Raw genomic sequence first — 17,132 nt, forward strand, 5'->3', positions numbered from 1 at the left:
CCAAACAACAACAAAAAAAAAATTAGATCAAATTCAGTACAATAAAAGGTAATCAATCAGGGTTCAAGTCTTTTTTTAATTGTTAGTATAATAACCCTAAACCATGTGTCACACTCATCCTTTGAAAACCTATGACATAAACTCCTGCTATAATTTCTCCTACCAAGCCTACGATACACATATAATCTCAAATATATAGTTGATGGCTATGAACTACACACCATATACTTTAAATGTCCTTAAATGTTTCAAAGTGCAAAAATTAAGACAGATTATAACCTGTATGTTAGTATATTTCTCCATTTGGTCAGGTTTTTCATTGTCAGCCATTTGTATAATCCAGAGAGTAAAAGGTCTGTATTTATTGTGTATTTCAGCAGTAAACATATGACTAACATGTTTTCAGAACCAGGCGACAGGACTTATTATTCCATCATCTGAGTACATAAAGTATCATAAATGCTGATGTACTATAGAAGCGGAAAAACCCCATAAAAGACAACATGAAACTACTTAACCTACCGTTGCCTCATGCTTAGTGTAATGGATGGGCAAACAAATACACTGTAACAGCAGACATTAGAGTAACTTGATACAAATCTTAAAGAGCTACACTTCGATTTTTGAATATATTCTGTGATGTATGTAACATTAGAATTGTACACATTACATATCAGAGGTACATATATTACTAGAACTTCATAACGTATCCAGACTAATAGGCTAATATTTAGAGTGAGTGTGTAAAACATGCAAACAACACTGCTGAAGGACTACATATATCTAAACTGCTAATAACATTTACTTATCTGGCTGGCTAAAGCTAGAAGTGGCCTGTATACATGTAAGGAAACAACTGGTAATTATTTTCTTTAGTCAAGAGCAGGGCTGAACAATATGAAATTAATTAATTAATTAATTAATTAATTGTGACTGTTTTGATAGATATAGCAATATGAATCACAATTTTAGTGATTCATATTGAGTGAGTGAGTGAGTATTTCATTTTCATTTCAAATTTCAAAGATGACGATGTGACTTCTGCTGGGGTCTGACCCAAACAAGCATCTGGAGAACGTGATTTGTGGGTCGGGGTGTCTCTGTCGCATCACAATGCTTCATTTATAATGGCTGGCTGCAGTTCCTGAGATTTGGATATTGCACTTGGCCATGTTGGGCTTTCAATAATATTTTGATTCATTGTTGAACCCCAGGTGGAGATGAACTACAGGTTAAATAGAGCAGTATTTTTTGTTTTTTCCAGTGGCTTCTGTAATGTTCCACATGGAAAAGACCGAAAATAAAAACACACTGACCACTGTGACGTAAAAAATGAAGAAAACTTTGTTGATTTTTTTAGCCATTCTGGTCCAGTAGCCAGGCTTCTCTTCTTCATTCCTGCTGGTGGTGCTGCTGTTGCTGCTGATCAGAGTCTGTGTTTTCTCCATCTGCCTCAGCTCATCTGAGTCCTTCTCCAAATAGTGGGATACCACCGTCAGCTGGCCGCTGTTGTGCTGTAGAAGTGGTTTAGCAGACTCGTTATTAACAAGATTTGTGGAACATACTGTATATGGTTCCAGTTTTTGTGTTCATTGTGAAAACAATAAAAGAGTTGGTTCATCTAAATTTAGTTTGTCAATAGCAAAATCTCTTTCCTGTCATTCTTGATAATCCAAAGAGCACAATGTTAACATGTCAGTGTCTAATTTTGGTGAATCAACCCTTTGAAATTTAACATAATTCTAACCTCTTCAGCTACAGAGAGCACTTGAGATGGAGTTTCAGCAGCACAGCAAAATGCACAGCAAGCATGTTTCCTCACATCTGAAAGAATATGTCAGACACAAAGATGGTCTTAGCATTGCATCAAAATGATATAATTAACCAGCATGTATTATTATACATTGTAAATGTGTCCTGACTCAGGGCTTGGTCTCTGTCTGTCTCGTTGTCTTTCTTCATCAGGTACATCACAAAAATTGTCTCCAGGAGGCTGACCAACATCAGAGCAAAAATCCCGATGCAGTAGATCGCTGAGGGGAGAAGTCAGCTTAATTACTGTCAACAAATAACTACACAGTGAGTCAATGTATGTGGTGTTACTACTCATATGAGGCACAGTCTGATGAAAGCAAGACTCTTCTTCGTCTTTACCTATGAGTGGGATCCTGTTTGACGAGGCAGGCAGGATTTCATTCAGAATAAGCTGCATCACAGTGACAGCGAGCAGCACAGTGACCTTGAAGCTCAACTTCTCACCTCCGCTGTGTGAGATCAAGAAGGAGGCCAAGTCCAGACCCAAGAAGAACAGAACAGGTAGTATAAAGTTGATGATGTAGAGGGCTGACCTCCTCCTCATAGTGATCTGTAAAATGATGTTCAAGGATCAGGTTCTTGACCTTCCTACTCCTGTGCTTGACAAAAGCAACTATGAAATACCCAAGAAATCTGCTCATGTCTGAAGAGGTGGAAAAAGCCTTCGAATTATTTACTTACTTTAAGTGAAACAGCAAAAGTGCCAAGCCACACTATGAATGGCAGTGTTTTTCTGCTGCACCACAGCTTACTGTGGTCCAAATGCCTCTGCTGATTGAAGTAGAGGCTTCAAAAATACAGAGAGCTGGACACAGAGACTCTTAAAAACAGATATCTCTCTAGCTAAAGACACAGCCTAAGGGGAGGAGACCATCATTGGCCCTGTGTGTGTCTGTATCCAGAAATACTTACAGTGTAAACGATCATGCTTTGGTTGAAGTTAAAATAGTTGACAGTTTTTCTAGTGACTGTCATGTTGATGAACAGCCACTCGTATTGCGTCCGCATCGCTTGACAAGACCACTCAGTAATCTTTGAAGAGTTGGTGATGGCGTACAGCCATATTTCTTCATCTGAGGTGGAAAATACAAATTAAGATGAAGTCTTCTGGCAGGTCAACAACAAATTTACATGGTGGTATCTGCTGGTGTGACAATAAACAGTTCAGGGGTTTACAGCACATATACATTCAAACAGGTGTTGAGAAATTTTGAAACACAGCAGGGCACGGGCTCACCAGAGTATATGACAGACTTGAATGAGAGAGTGCAACTTTGCTTGTCGAAGGGGAACTGGTAAACACGCATCCTGCAAGTGCTGACCACCACCAAGTCATTTCTAAGTTCAACCATGCCGTCGTAATTAACAGTCATAAAAGGAGCTGGAGTGGTCTTGTCTCTCTCTGTCCTGTATGAGAACAAACAAACACACACACACACACGCGTGCGCACACACACACACACACACTTGTGCCTAAACTGAATTACCCACAGTGCATCGTGTCTTTCTGTGTTCACTTGTATAACACTTTTCTACCTTAAAGCTGCAAAATGTAACTGCTGAGCAACTGCGGCATCTGTAGCCACAAGCGGTAACTCATTCTGTTCTGCTCAAAGTCCTGTGTGGATAAGTGGTTTTTAAATACTAAACTAGAGCTTTGTCTACATAGCCCACTTACTGATTTGAAACACGGCTGAACTGTGTATATTCCTCATGATCCCCGAGCAGAAAGTCCAAACCAATCCAAACCAAACTCTGTTTATAATTCTTATATTATATATTTTCAAAGTTTCCATGCTGAATATTGAAGATGAACGCTGGTGTTTATTGACTTCCAAGTCTTTTTAAGTGATCTACATTTCGGCATTAGTCTTGAACTGGTTGGGGCTGATTCTGGCTGCTTAGGCCACTGACTATTACTAAATTTCACTAACAAAAGTAAGCAAAAATTTAAGTTGCAGAGTGGGAATGACAGAGGCACCATTGCCCCTATGAGAAGTCAGTGTACCATCAAAATGATTCTGAAGCTGTTATTTTAAGGTAAAATAGCTACATAATGTTGCTCTCACAGACAAAACTTTACAATTTGCCTCTCATTAACCCAGCAGCAGTGCCATGCAAGGCGCTGGCTTGTCCACCAGCAGCAAATGGGTTCAACTGAGTGTTGCTGAAGGACACCTGATCATAAGGAAATGAGGAATAAGAGAGTGAACTGTCAAGGGATGAAGGGATGCACAGTAAATATTTCAATATTTGTGCTTGATTAATATTACTGTAATATAAGCAAAACATTGCCAAAATGGGATCTCTGTGTGTGTGTGTGTGTGTGTGTGTGTGTGAGAGAGAGAGAGAGAGAGAGCATGCACTTACATTTCTTCGATATTTATATCTGGCTTCCACATTAGTTCAGTGGGAACTTCTACACTTTCAAGTCCACAAAATTCTGTTGGATCCCACTGAATGTGATGATTATGCCAACTCTACACAGGAAAACGGGAGAGGTACAAAATAAAAGGAGAGAAAGAAAGAATGAAAAAATTCAATTTAAAAGGAAAAAAATCAAGAGGTGATGAACAGGTGAGAATGATCAGAAAGTGCTGTGTATCTCAAACAGAACTCACCAAATAAATCCATATGTAAGGAACAAAAGCCTGGTCCTTTTCTCTCTGAGAAATAAATGATGTGTGAAAATCTCTCCAGCAGCACAATTAACATACAGTAACCAACCATACATGCACCAAACTGTTATGAAATATAGCACTATGCCAATTTTAATATAAAAAACATCAGAAACATTGTACTTCTTTGAGGAACACTGAGGAAACAAACAACATGTCCGTTAATACATGTCAAATATAAACATAGGCACAAACCTCCCTCAAGGCTGCACAGTGTTTAGTTTGGATCAGCCAATCAGCACAATTACCAGCAACCATACTGAGCCATCTCTTTTACAAAAGCTAATGACCATAAGATACACATATCCTCCTTGGCAGAGGGAATAATTATTTTAATTAACAAGAAAAAAATTAACAGAACATTTAAACAACTCACCACATCTAGGATGGCATAGATTACCATTTTGAGGTATAGTTCTGTTGTTATTTTGTGGTGTCTAACAGGCCGTAACATGGAGTACAGATTCTTGTTTTCGGACAGGTTCAGGTAGTTTAAAAAATGATGATAACTGCAGTTTTCCGAGTTCCAAGGCCAGTCTACAGCAAACACATCAAGATAAGCAGTAAAAAATACACAAATTTCAACTCCCATGCTCTTATTTTTACTTTTAAACTAGGTAGTTGTCTGGATATTAGGGTTACTCTGTGTGTTCTTAATTTAGAGGAAGTGACAAACATTAAACATGTGAGTGGGAATCCACTGCTTCTGAATTTACTACCAAAAGATGAGAAACATCAGCTCACAAACATATGTAGTAATATACAGTGATTGTGGTCACAGAGAGGCCATTATAAAGGCCATTATAAGATGGATGTTAGCAAGACAGCTGGGTTTTATCTCATCATTTCACTAATGATTTTTTTCTGCGGTCATTTTAACTCTCTGTTTGAGATGCATCTCCTATACAATGCCCACTTGTATGTTAAGGCCTAACATGAGCCCAGGCCACACATTCACAACAGACCACATAGCGTGTAATAGGTTTGTTGACTTAGTTTCAGGACCAACTCATCTGCACTTTCATAAGAGTGTACCGTCTTTGTCATTGGACTGTTGACCATAACGAAGCTCTGGTAGCTCTAAACTGGTATTTCCACCTGACAGGAAAGACAGAAAAGTATCATTTCCATGCAGATTCATCTTGTGCTTTCCTACATACTGTATCATGATTAAGGTTTCATATGAAATCGACTCTGAAATGACAGTTGTGATATTATGATGTGCTAGAGTGTTTTTAACATTAAAACGGTTCCCTACTCGTGAGTGTATTTTCTCCGAGGTTTTTCTCCTTTGAATGCATTTCTCCTCAGCTTTGTTCATTTTTAGCAAGCACTACAATTCCTAAAAAAAAAAAAAAAATCACTATTTTTTTCATACCTGGCATTTCTTCAAAGCTGTGATTGGACTTCTGTTGATCATCAAGAAGCTCTGGTACCTCAAAACTAGAGGTATTTCCACCTGACAGAGAAGAAAATGCTGGTATTTTATTTCCATGCAAACACATTTCATGCTTTCTTACAGTTTTTCGATGCCATTTATTCATTTTTTAAACATCAAATCAACTTGGGAAGGGTGGCTGAGGAATTATGACATGTTGAGTGTGGTCCTGCTACCACGCCTCCCCTCCCCCTCTCATTAGAAACGCTCAAATATTGTATACATGTATATATAACATGCACATCTGGAGTGCTTGTTTTGTACCTGGCAATTCCTCAAAGCTGTGATTGGACTTTTGTTGAGCATCAAGAAACTCCAGTGGCTCTAAACTTGAGGGATTTCCACCTGACAGGAAAGAAAACACAGAAACATGGGTCTGGCAGCTCTAAATTGGAAGTCTTTTAACATCAAATCAACTCTGGAAGAGTAGCTGAGGTATTAACATGTGCTGAGTGTATACCACACACCACATATCAAGGCTGAGTCCTTAATGCAACAGCCAGGGTCTGAATATTTGATGAAGCAGAAAATGCCAGAAATACAATCTAAAAAATTCTGTAAAACAAAAAAACAATATAACTGTCCCTTGCTCATATGTATATCTCAAAGATCTTCAAAGATCTATAGATAGAGGATGTCTGAAATTAACCTGAAATTAATATAATGTAATTGATCCAGGCACTTTGAAACAGGTATCCTATCAGCTGTAAATTTAGATGTTTATTCCTTTGATTGACAGCTGTTAAAAATTGCACCACTGTGCTTTATTAACAGTGAAGCTGTGGCTTTGAGAGCAAGTGAAACGCTGAGGCACAAAATTTATAAAAAAATAGCAGTTAGTTCAGTTATGTTAAGAATGAGCAGCAGTGAACGATGCAAATAGGATCAACAACATCAGTTTCAGTGACATTTAACAGCAGAACGACACCGTCGCGTATGTTCTGCCTGAACATGATTAAAACCAAGATAATAATATTGTACCAGAGACTTTGTAGTCCATGTGCTACGTAAGAATTGATGTTGACTGCATACCACAGAACAGGATTTAAGCAAAGTTGAATAAAGTGACATTTGAAATAAGAAGAGCAGTGTGAAACGAATCAATAGAATACAATAAGAGTATGCCTGCATGCATCGTACAGAACTGTTCCAGCTTACCTGTGAGGAGGAGCAGAAAGAGGAAACCTGTGGGTATCATGACTGTGAGAGATTAATGAGCAGTCCTGTCCTCTCTGTCATGTATGGAAACTGTTGCTGTACTAATATAACTGCCTTGTACTGGAGGAGGGCTGGGCATTTGATGATCAGCCCATTTTTTAAATCTCATTAGTCTAGGAATATAAACACTTAATGCAGCACAGCTGCCAGGAAGTGCCAGTGCCCTAAACATCCTGTGGGCAGATCAATTTTACTATAAAACCAAAACCAGTTTACTTCTTATTTTCACTGTTGTTGTAATTTAGTGGTTGCAATTCACTCCCTGACCATGAATGAAAAAGAGTTGCAGGTTCATGAGAGAGCCTTTAGAAAAATACCTGCTCTAGGAAAGGACTAAGTAAGGTGGCATCCATCTTACCTGGGACATGTTTTTAAGAACAGTGTGTTTTGCAATGCTCACACGAACTGCTACTGTCACAGAGGTGTTACAGACCTGCAAACTTTACAGAAAGTCTTGGACTACAACCGTTAAGCTGCAGATATGTTCAGATCATGCGGATGTGTAGGGGGTTATTTGTTAGATTATTATTTCTTCTTATCCATTACTGTCATATCCTAGTGTGAAAAAAACATGACACGGATATCCCTCTTAACATCTTAATAAAAGATGAGCACTTCATGTTATTTTCATTCAGGGGACTCTTTAGGAGTAGGGATTCCTACGGCGCTTGCAGTCTGCTCCTCTTCAGACGAATACGGGTTTGGCTGCAATGACTAGTATTACAAATACTATGAAAAATCATGCTTAACACACGGAAAATATGACAGACTATGCCAATTTAAATGACAGGTAAACAAGCTAGCTAGGGTGCAAATACGTACGCGACGGTAAGCTAGAGTTCACTTAATTCAATTCATTTTCCACACCCCGTGTCCGGTTACCGTTCCAAAAGAGTTCAAATCACGGTGCTTACCTACGGAACCAGCCGACGGGAGGGAGGAGGTTGAACAAGAGATATAAAATCAAGGTAAAAATGTTTTACTGTGGATTAGCTGTCTCGTGAAATGATTTAACGCACCTGCCAATCATCCCCGCGTGCAATTCGAATCCAGCGCTATGATTGGCCGAACTCTTCTTCTTCTTTTGATTTTCGGTAGGCTCACCGGTCGTTAGCGTCACCAGCCTCTTACATACCTTAAAGTGATAAATCCATCTATGATCTATAGATGATCAGCGTATTCTAATGTCAAAATCAAATGCGTACACGTTGGGAAGTGAATTAGGCTGTGAATCACCAGTCCCTGGGGGCATGTAGCAGTGAGTTGGGAGATGAATGTAGCTTGTAGATTTATACCTGGCAGCCTTAGCGCAAACTGACTGTGCTGGTGAAATTTTGTTGCTGCAACAGGTGGCCTGGCTCTGCTGGACAGGAAGTGTTTCCTTTATCCTCAAGCAGTGAAGAATATATGAGACCTCTGTAAATATCCGAGTCCTACAGCTAATGTTGGATGAATAATTTAAAATGTTTGTATAATTGTATTGTTGTTTATTTACACAGAACAAGGAGTCTGATGCATGTTTTCAAAAGCAGTCCATAGAACAGATCACAGAGCTGTTATTCAATCAAATGAATATATGACATAATGTAGGCTAAAGCAAACAACAAGCATTAACTATGCTGCATTTCATCTCCTCAAATACAACTTGATATAAATATTAAAAAACCTTCAACAGTTTCATGCAAGAATCTAAATGTATGACACATAAAGACTGTTCATATCACGTGGCAAAGACATACTAGAACTTCATAATACAAGACTTATAGTGTCTATATGTGTTACATGTAGATGTAGCACTGAATAAAATGGTTGTAATACACAGAGAAAATAAATAAAGCTGAATATCATAGGGCACATTTCCTCACCAGCTTTGCTAAAACCAGGATGTGGGAAAACAAGGCTTTTATGTGCATATAATTGTGTATTTGCATCTTCCCACAGAGAGAGTCAATAAAACCACTGTTAAGTGCTCAGGGCACTAACAGAGCTGATGTCCAGTGTGTGAACGTCATTGACAGTGAATGAAGGGGTGGAGGCTGTGCAGTCAGGAAAATTTTCATGCCGTTCAGTGTGCTGCAGCTGAGCAGCTAATTACCGTCTTGCCTGCAAACTGACATTAACAGTGTTGTTCGGTGGATCAACTGACAATCAATTGACAATACATGTTTGTAAGAATAAGGTAAGAAAGAATTTAGAAGGAACCCAAACAAGCTATTTAATTTATTTAATTAGTCTAACGTGAACTTTTTTCTTTATTAACATGAGTAAAACAATCCTCTCAGCCCACAGTTCGGCTATGCTGTTGAATACTGAATTAAAATCATCTTGATTAATAGATAACATTTGGTTCACTTTGGTGACCTGTGGCCCACAAATTCACACTGTTGATCAATAGAGAGCCATCTTGATGGTGCTGATCTTTAAGAGGATAAGTCCCGAGCAGATAAAGTGATCACAGCTCATTAGCTGTCAGTGTATAAACTGCTCCACAAGGGAAAAATAGTTTGCAGACAATTATGAAACAGGGGTCAGTTGTACAAATACAACTACTGAATTAACTGTGTGTGACCTTGTTGTCCATTCCCTGAGCTGCTCCAACAAGGTAACAAAATAAGAGTTTGCTCTTTAGCCAGGACAGATGTATTTTCCCTTTTCATTGATTAGTTATTGGATGAAATGGTGCATGCTGATGAACAAAATGCCAACTACAAACACCAGGAATTTCAATGTACTAGTCTTTGGTGTCACTAGGCTATATAGTATGTTTGTTGTCCCCAGGAGTCAATACACATGTTATTTAAGATGAAACAGTGGTAGTAAAATTCACTTGCTGTGACTGCAGTTGTGCCAGATAAACCAGGACTGAAACCTTAAGGATTATAACTTTAAAGTGAGCTACACTGTTGCAGTACTTGAGTGGATTCATAACACAGTTTAAGATTGTAACAATTTTACAGGGATTTTTGGGAGTTGGCTTAGTAATACAAAAAAGCTGAATAGGTGATGGAGTAGGCGTAGGAGGTGAGACCTTTGTCAGTGTCAGACTCAGTGCAAGGCTGCAAGGCTTTCCTGCAAACAAGTACAAACCAGGTATGTATTGTGCTTGAGAAAAGACAGAAGATAAAATGCGATCTCATGGGGTTGCGTACAAATACTACGCTACTGTCATTTAACGCTCTTATGGTTAGGAGATTTTTAAAAAATGCATAGAAATGACATGCAAAATGCCTTTCGTGTTATGTGAACGGTATTTCGTGAAACAAGCCTGGGAGACAATAAGGAAATGAAATGACAATCATCATCTCTATGCATTGTTCCATTTTAAAAAGATGAAAATTAAAAACCCGGTGACCACTGTGACATAGAAAATAAAGAAAACTACATTGACTCTTTTAGCCACTCTGGTCCAGTAGCCGGGCTTGACCTCTTCCTTCCTGCTGTCGAGGAGCAGAGTCAATGTTTTCTCCATCTCCCTCAGCTCACCTGAGACCTTCTCCAAGACCTGGTACTCCTCCACTTGCTTGCTGCTGTTGTGCTGCAAAAGTAATTTAGTAGATGGAGAGTGACAGCTGTTAAATTTGACATTCAGTGTTTTGTTTCCATTAATGTGATGAGAATTAAAGTACAATCCAGTTCTAACCTCTTTGGTGATGGATAGCAATTCAGTCTGAGTTTCACCAGCACCATCATAGATACATGCACACTGAGTCCATTTGTGCACCTCTGAAAAAAAGTGTTTGTTTGTTTCTTTTTTTCTTTTTTTTACCAAATTCAAAATAATACAATTAACCAGTGTGTATTAATTAGAAAAATAACAACTAACAGCTCGTGCAACTGGCTCCTGGTCTCACCTCCATGACATTTCAGAAAGTTGGCCTTTCCCTGTTGGTTGCAGTCCTCACTTGTGCTTCGGTCTTCATTTGTCTCATTGTCTTGGGATGCAGAATCTTTCTCCATCAGGTACATCACAAAAATTGTCTCCAAGAGGCTGAGCATCATCAGAGCAAAAATCCCAATGCAGTAAACCGCTGAAGGAAGACGTCAGCTTCATTAATGCAGATAATTAACTACACAGTGAGTCGTTATATGTGCTGTTACTACTCATATGAAGTACAGTCCAATAAAGGCAAGACTCTGAGCTTCTTTACCTACGAGTGGGATCCTGTTTGATGAGGACGGCAGGATTTCATTCAGAATAAGTTGTAACACAGTGACAGCGAGCAGCACAGTGACCTTGAAGCTCAGCTTCTCACCTCTGCTGTCTGAGATCAAGAAGGAGGCCAAATCCAGACCCAAGAAAAACAGGACAGGTAATATGAAGTTGGCAATATAGAGCACTGACCTCCTCTTCATGTTGATCTGTGAAATGATGATAAAGGTTCAGGTGGTTGATATACCTAGTACTGCACATCTGAGAAACACAACTAAACAGTAACAATAAGGTGATCTGCTCATTACGTAAAAGCAGCATACTACAGTGGAAAACAAGTCAAATGTTCACTCAAATAAAAAGTGGTAAAATATGCTCAAGAAACATGGAGGACAAGAAGAGCTGCTGGTGGATTATTATAATTCAGAGCAGTTAAAGAAATAAAAGAAGGAATGAAGTAAGAAAAATTTTGAAGACAGAAGAACAGAAGGTAAAAAACAGGAAAGAAACAAGGTTGGTGGACAGGACAGGATGGGGAAGGAAGCAAAAGAAGAAAGAACAGATAGGGCTGAAAGAGGCAAGACAGGAAAAAAACTTAGAGACCATCTTGTGATGAGATCACACCAGCCGCAAAGCCCTTGTTTGGACCAAACCCATCTTTAAACTCAGCCTTAATTTTGATCTCAACTACACACTTATAAAGTTTCCTGACTGTATTTTGCACAGTTGTAACTCTACTGCAGTGACAAAATCTGTCCACAGACATATAAACATTTGCCAAAGTACCTAAAACCACCTCTGTGCACGCACACATACAACTTCATCAAATATTCAAACTATCAACCATTAGTTGTCAGATAAATATACTGTAGTTAAAAGTACAATATTTCCCTTCAAAATGTTACCAAATGTTGTTACAAGTCTTTCAAAATGGAAACACTCACATGCAACTACCTCAAGCTATATTTACATGAAGTGACTGATCTGTATCTAGTTATACCTACAGTGTAAATGATGATGTCTTGGTCTTGTAAGTCGCTGGCGTTTTTGAAGGTGACTTTCATGTTGATGAACAGCCACTCGTATTGGGTCAGCATCATATCCCGAGACCAGTCTGTGGCCTCTGAAGAATTGTCGAGTGGCACAAGCCGAATGTCCTTGGCTGAGATAGGAGATGAGATAACTGTTAGGTAAGATAACAAGGAAGGAGTGGACAATAGAAGGTGGACTTTTGGTGGTGTTGGGGGACAGACGGAGAGCTGGTGAAAGTTTAGCCCCTTTTACGCAGGGATGATCTGCACTCTAAGTTTGTGTTTTTAGACAAAATATAGTGACAATCTGTCTTGCTCTCACCAGTGTGTATGACAGACTTGAAGGAGAGGTTGCAGCTCTGTATGTCGAAGGGGAAATTGTAGGTGTGCATCCTGCAGGTGCTGACCAGCACTTGATCATTCTGGACTTCAACATAACCTTTATTGTTGATAGAGAGATAAGGACTCAGAGGTGCTTTGTCCATCTCTGTCCTGTATGAAAACACATAGAGACAAATTTATAGTGTGGAAACCATTGTGTGAATCTGTTTTTATTTAAGGTAACTTGAGGCCAGGGATTGCGTTGCCACCTCAGGCAGCCAATAAAACTGTTCTAACAAGGTGCCTCATAAGAGGTGAATGGAAATGCACTTACTGACAATTTAATCATACAGAAATCTGTTGAAATGCAGCTAATGGCTTAAAATGGGGAGCACTTTTAATAAATGTCAAGCAGTGTGTTAGTATCTAAATCCTTAAGCTATTGTGTGATACTATATCTAAGCAAAAACACAACCCCCAGTTCCCAAAATGCTGGACCCCCCAGGTTTAAATGGCTGTTAGAAGGGTTAAAACTTGGTTTTAGGGTTAGGGTTAGAATTTAATCAGAGTTAGGGTCAAGCATTCAGTTGTGATGGTTGAAGCTTGAGTAAGGGGCTAGGGAATGCATTATGTTAATGACACTGCTCCACAAAGATAGGAATACAAAGATGTGTGTGTGTGTGTGTGTGTGTGTACACAGGTGGATACATTCATGCTTACATCTCTTCAATAGCAAGATCTGGCTTCCACATAATCTCAGCAGGAAGAGAAACATTATCAATTCCACAAAACTGATTTGGATCCCAGGAAATATATTCATTGTGCCACCTCTACAGGGGAGACAGAAGGCAAAAAAACAGGAACAAGAAAATAAAAGAATAAGTGAGACAGAGGGACACAAATTAAAGGGACTCTGAGAAAAAAAATGAAACTACAATTACTGCCTTATGGTTGTATGCCTCTACCATTCCAGTTGCTGTTAAATAGCATGTGAACTCTTATGTAATGGCCATGTTTTATACAGTCACAGTGACCTTTGACCACCAAATTCTAAACAGTTCATCTCTGAGTTCAAGTCAACATTTGACTTCATTTCAGTCTTGGGATATCACATTCAAGAGGCAAAAAACGTGTTCACAGTAACCCTGACTTTGAAACACTAAAATCTGATCAGTTCATCCTTGAACATTTGCCCCAAATTTGAAGAAATTCCCTCAAGGTGTTACTGGCATATCACATTCACAAGAATCATGGACAGACAACCTGAAAATTCTTCCAATCACAGCTGTGGAGGCATAAAAAATGACAACTCACCTTGTAAGTCCAGACGTAAGGAATAAATTTTTGTTCTTTCTCAACCTGTAAACAAAGAAACATATGTGAAAGTCTTTCCATTCAGAAAACATGACAGCACAACCAACGCAACACACTGTTTTGTCCTTTGGTGCAGCATCTTAGGATAACAGAACAGTTGGGGCCATCTTGTTCTGTCCTTGGACATTGACTAAAGCACTAGCAGTGTGTATGTAGAGTGTGTTAGCAAATTCTTCACATTTTCATCTTGATGCAGAACAACCTATATAGTCAATCATTACTCAATATAACAAGGTCCACAAACAATGCAAATCCACTATTAACCAGAAAATGGGTGGTTGGCCCAATCATGGAAGGAATATGGTTCATGCTATGTAGGTTGAGTGGAGAATTCTATTTAGGGTTTATGGTAAAGAGGGACTGTTATGAGCCTTGATTGGCTTTACTGACCAGTACAGCCTGGTCAGTCTAACTGACCATTATAACCAGCTTGACCAGCTTGACCAGCTGGGCTTTGCTGGTCAGTCCAGCCAGCCAGCTAGTCAGTCATCTTAACCAGCAAACACCAGTTTAGCCTTACTGGTTGACAAGTCATACTGACCAGCCTAACTCTAACTCTACCCCATCAGCAAGAAGTCTTTTTCCTTGCTATCATGACATTTGAATTCACTGCTGCTGGTTTGCTCTCATACAATATCTGAAAAAGACCACAAGGAACATTAACACAAAAGACATGATCCCTTTAACAGAGAGATGGAGTCACAGATGTTATGTCATTCAATATCTAAAATAAAATCAAATAGTGACACAAAGCCAAAAATCTTGCACTGTTTCCTCTATTTTGGACTTTCCACTGGTTCTGGGCAAATATGAACAAACCAGTCTTTTCTACTGATAATTTTGTACAAACCCATATACTCAACTCAGCTGCTGATAATAACTATTGTACAGACTCACTGCCCTCAACACTTCCCTTACATGCTGAACTACAGCTCTTGCTTCACTCAGAGGTAGGACTATCGAGATGACTTACTTTTGGTCACCTGCACAAATTAGGGAGTTAAAGTTCACCAAAGTTGAACTCAACATGAAAACAGTTGTGTGGAATAAACATCATGCATCATCATCATCATCAGTAATTAGTGAGCTTAAGATTGCACAATCTGCTCAGTAGCTTACTCTGACTGTCTCTTGACAACTCAAGAGAGTTCAAGGGCCAACTTAAAAAAGCTTTGAACACTTACCACATCTAGAATGGCATAGAGCAGAACCTCCAGTTGTACCTTTGTGGGGGTTTTGTAGTTTTTAACAGGCCGGGTCATGAAGTACAGCTCATTGTTTTTGGTCAGGTTCAGGTAGTTTAAAACATCTTGATAACTGCAGTTATCCTGAGAGTATGCTCCATCTGAAGCAAAAACATGAAGACATGTTCACTATGAGACAAATGACTCTTAAAAGGAAAGAAATCACAAACATGCTTACCTTTTCTTTTTATTTAGAAGTACAGAACCCTGGTGTTTCTCTGGACATCAGTTACTGTGTATGTACCTAATTACTTATATTTTAGAAAGACACAATAACCTGATAACATTAGACTCACCCGGGAATATGAATAATCAGGTTATGTTCTGTATCATGTCCTGAACATGCTTAAAACCAAGATAATAATAAAATACAACTGACTAGTGCTTCATGTACCACCTAGCAGTTGATGTTGACTGCATGCCACAGAATAGGATTTGAGCAAAGTTGAATAAAGTTAAATTTGAAATACAGAAAGTAGTGTAAAAGGAATAGATAGGATACAGTAATGTCCTGACTACAGGAGATTTCTCTGTGTATGCCTGCATGCATCATACAGAACTGTTCCAGCTTACCTGTGAGGAGGAGCAGAAAGAGGAAACCTGTGGGTATCATGACTGTGAGAGATTAATGAGCAGTCCTGTCCTCTTCTGTATAGAAACTGTTGCTGTACTAATATAACTGCCTTGTACTGGAGGAGGGCCGGGCATTTGATGATCAGCCCTTTTAAAACTCTCATTGGTCCAAGGACATAAACACACTTAATGCAGCAAAGCTGCCAGGAAGTGCCAGTGCTCTCAACATCCTGTGGGCAGATCAATTTTACTAATAAACCAAAATCAGTTTACTTCTTACTTCCACTATTGTTGTAATTTAGTGATTGTAATTCACTCCCTGGCCATGAATGGGAAAGGAGAAAGCCTTCAGAAAGATATTCCACTCCAGACTGCTAGAAGAAAGGACTAAGGTGCTGTCCATCTTAGCTGTGGTATGTTTTTGAGAGTATTTTGAAAGGCACGCATGAACCTTGTTGACAACTGCTGCTGTCAAAGAGGTGTTACCAACCAATGTAGTCATACACATTCCCATCTGATGCCAGGATGAATGTCTCTCATCACCTGTTCCATAGATGGCAGGTTAAATTTGATTACATCTCTGCTGCAACAGGTAGTCTGGCTGCGTTTTGCAGAAAGTATCTCGCCACCTTTGGGTGTGAAAGAATATATGAGACCTCTATAAATAGTCCTGTAGCTATTGTTAATGTAATTGGCATATTAAAATAAAAACATTTAAAATATTTGTACATTTGTATTGTTGTTTATTTACACGGTAAAAAGAGTCTGAGGTTTTCAAAAGCAGTCCATAGAACAGATCACAGAGCTGTTATTCAATCAAATGAATATATGACATAATGTAGGCTAAAGCAAACAACAGGCATTAACTATGCTGCATTTCATCTCCTCAAATACAACTTGATATAAATATTAAAAAACCTTCAACAGTTTCATGCAAGAATCTAAATGTATGACACATAAAGACTGTTCATATCACGTGGCAAAGACATACTAGAACTTCATAATACAAGACTTATAGTGTCTATATGTGTTACATGTAGATGTAGCACTGAATAAAATGGTTGTAATACACAGAGAAAATAAATAAAGCTGAATATCATAGGGCACATTTCCTCACCAGCTTTGCTAAAACCAGGATGTGGGAAAACAAGGCTTTTATGTGCATATAATTGTGTATTTGCATCTTCCCACAGAGTGAGTCAATAAAACCACTGTTAAGTGCTCAGGGCACTAACAGAGCTGATGTCCAGTGTGTGAACGTCATTGACAGTGAATGAAGGGGTGGAGGCT

The 17,132-nt window shown here is 38.9% G+C and overlaps 1 protein-coding gene across 4 annotated transcripts; it reads right to left on the reverse strand.

Moving 5' to 3' along the window:
- Positions 1-342: 342 nt before the first annotated feature.
- Positions 343-15,913, reverse strand: LOC108876298 (5-hydroxytryptamine receptor 3C). Of its 4 annotated transcripts, none has more exons than XM_051066537.1 (13): positions 15,843-15,913; positions 6,196-6,276; positions 5,872-5,952; positions 5,529-5,591; positions 4,870-5,030; positions 4,437-4,481; positions 4,186-4,295; positions 3,053-3,222; positions 2,728-2,888; positions 2,155-2,365; positions 1,923-2,033; positions 1,748-1,824; positions 343-1,514 (listed from the first exon to the last, which is right to left on the reverse strand). In XM_051066537.1, the coding sequence occupies exons 1-13, from the start codon at positions 15,880-15,882 to the stop codon at positions 1,233-1,235; spliced, it is 1,593 nt and encodes a 530-aa protein (XP_050922494.1). In that variant the 5' UTR covers positions 15,883-15,913; the 3' UTR covers positions 343-1,232. The 4 variants fall into 4 exon arrangements, with proteins under 4 accessions (XP_050922494.1, XP_050922495.1, XP_018521256.1 ...); XM_051066538.1 differs by lacking the exon at positions 15,843-15,913 and adding an exon at positions 8,169-8,208; XM_018665740.2 differs by lacking the exon at positions 15,843-15,913 and adding an exon at positions 8,064-8,075.
- Positions 15,914-17,132: the final 1,219 nt, after the last annotated feature.

The sequence above is a fragment of the Lates calcarifer genome, linkage group LG23, assembly GCF_001640805.2.
Source record: "Lates calcarifer isolate ASB-BC8 linkage group LG23, TLL_Latcal_v3, whole genome shotgun sequence".
Lineage (NCBI taxonomy): Eukaryota > Metazoa > Chordata > Actinopteri > Centropomidae > Lates > Lates calcarifer.

Bases quoted from the DNA above. Each gene is read 5' to 3' on its own strand.
- LOC108876298 (XM_051066537.1), bottom strand. From the start codon at position 15,882: ATGATACCCACAGGTTTCCTCTTTCTGCTCCTCCTCACAG. The intron at 5,031-5,528 runs GTACACTCTTAT...TGTTTGCTGTAG, and splicing joins ACAGTCCAATGACAAAGACG to ACTGGCCTTGGAACTCGGAA. The intron at 4,482-4,869 runs GTGAGTTGTTTA...TTTATTTCTCAG, and splicing joins TCTATGCCATCCTAGATGTG to AGAGAAAAGGACCAGGCTTT.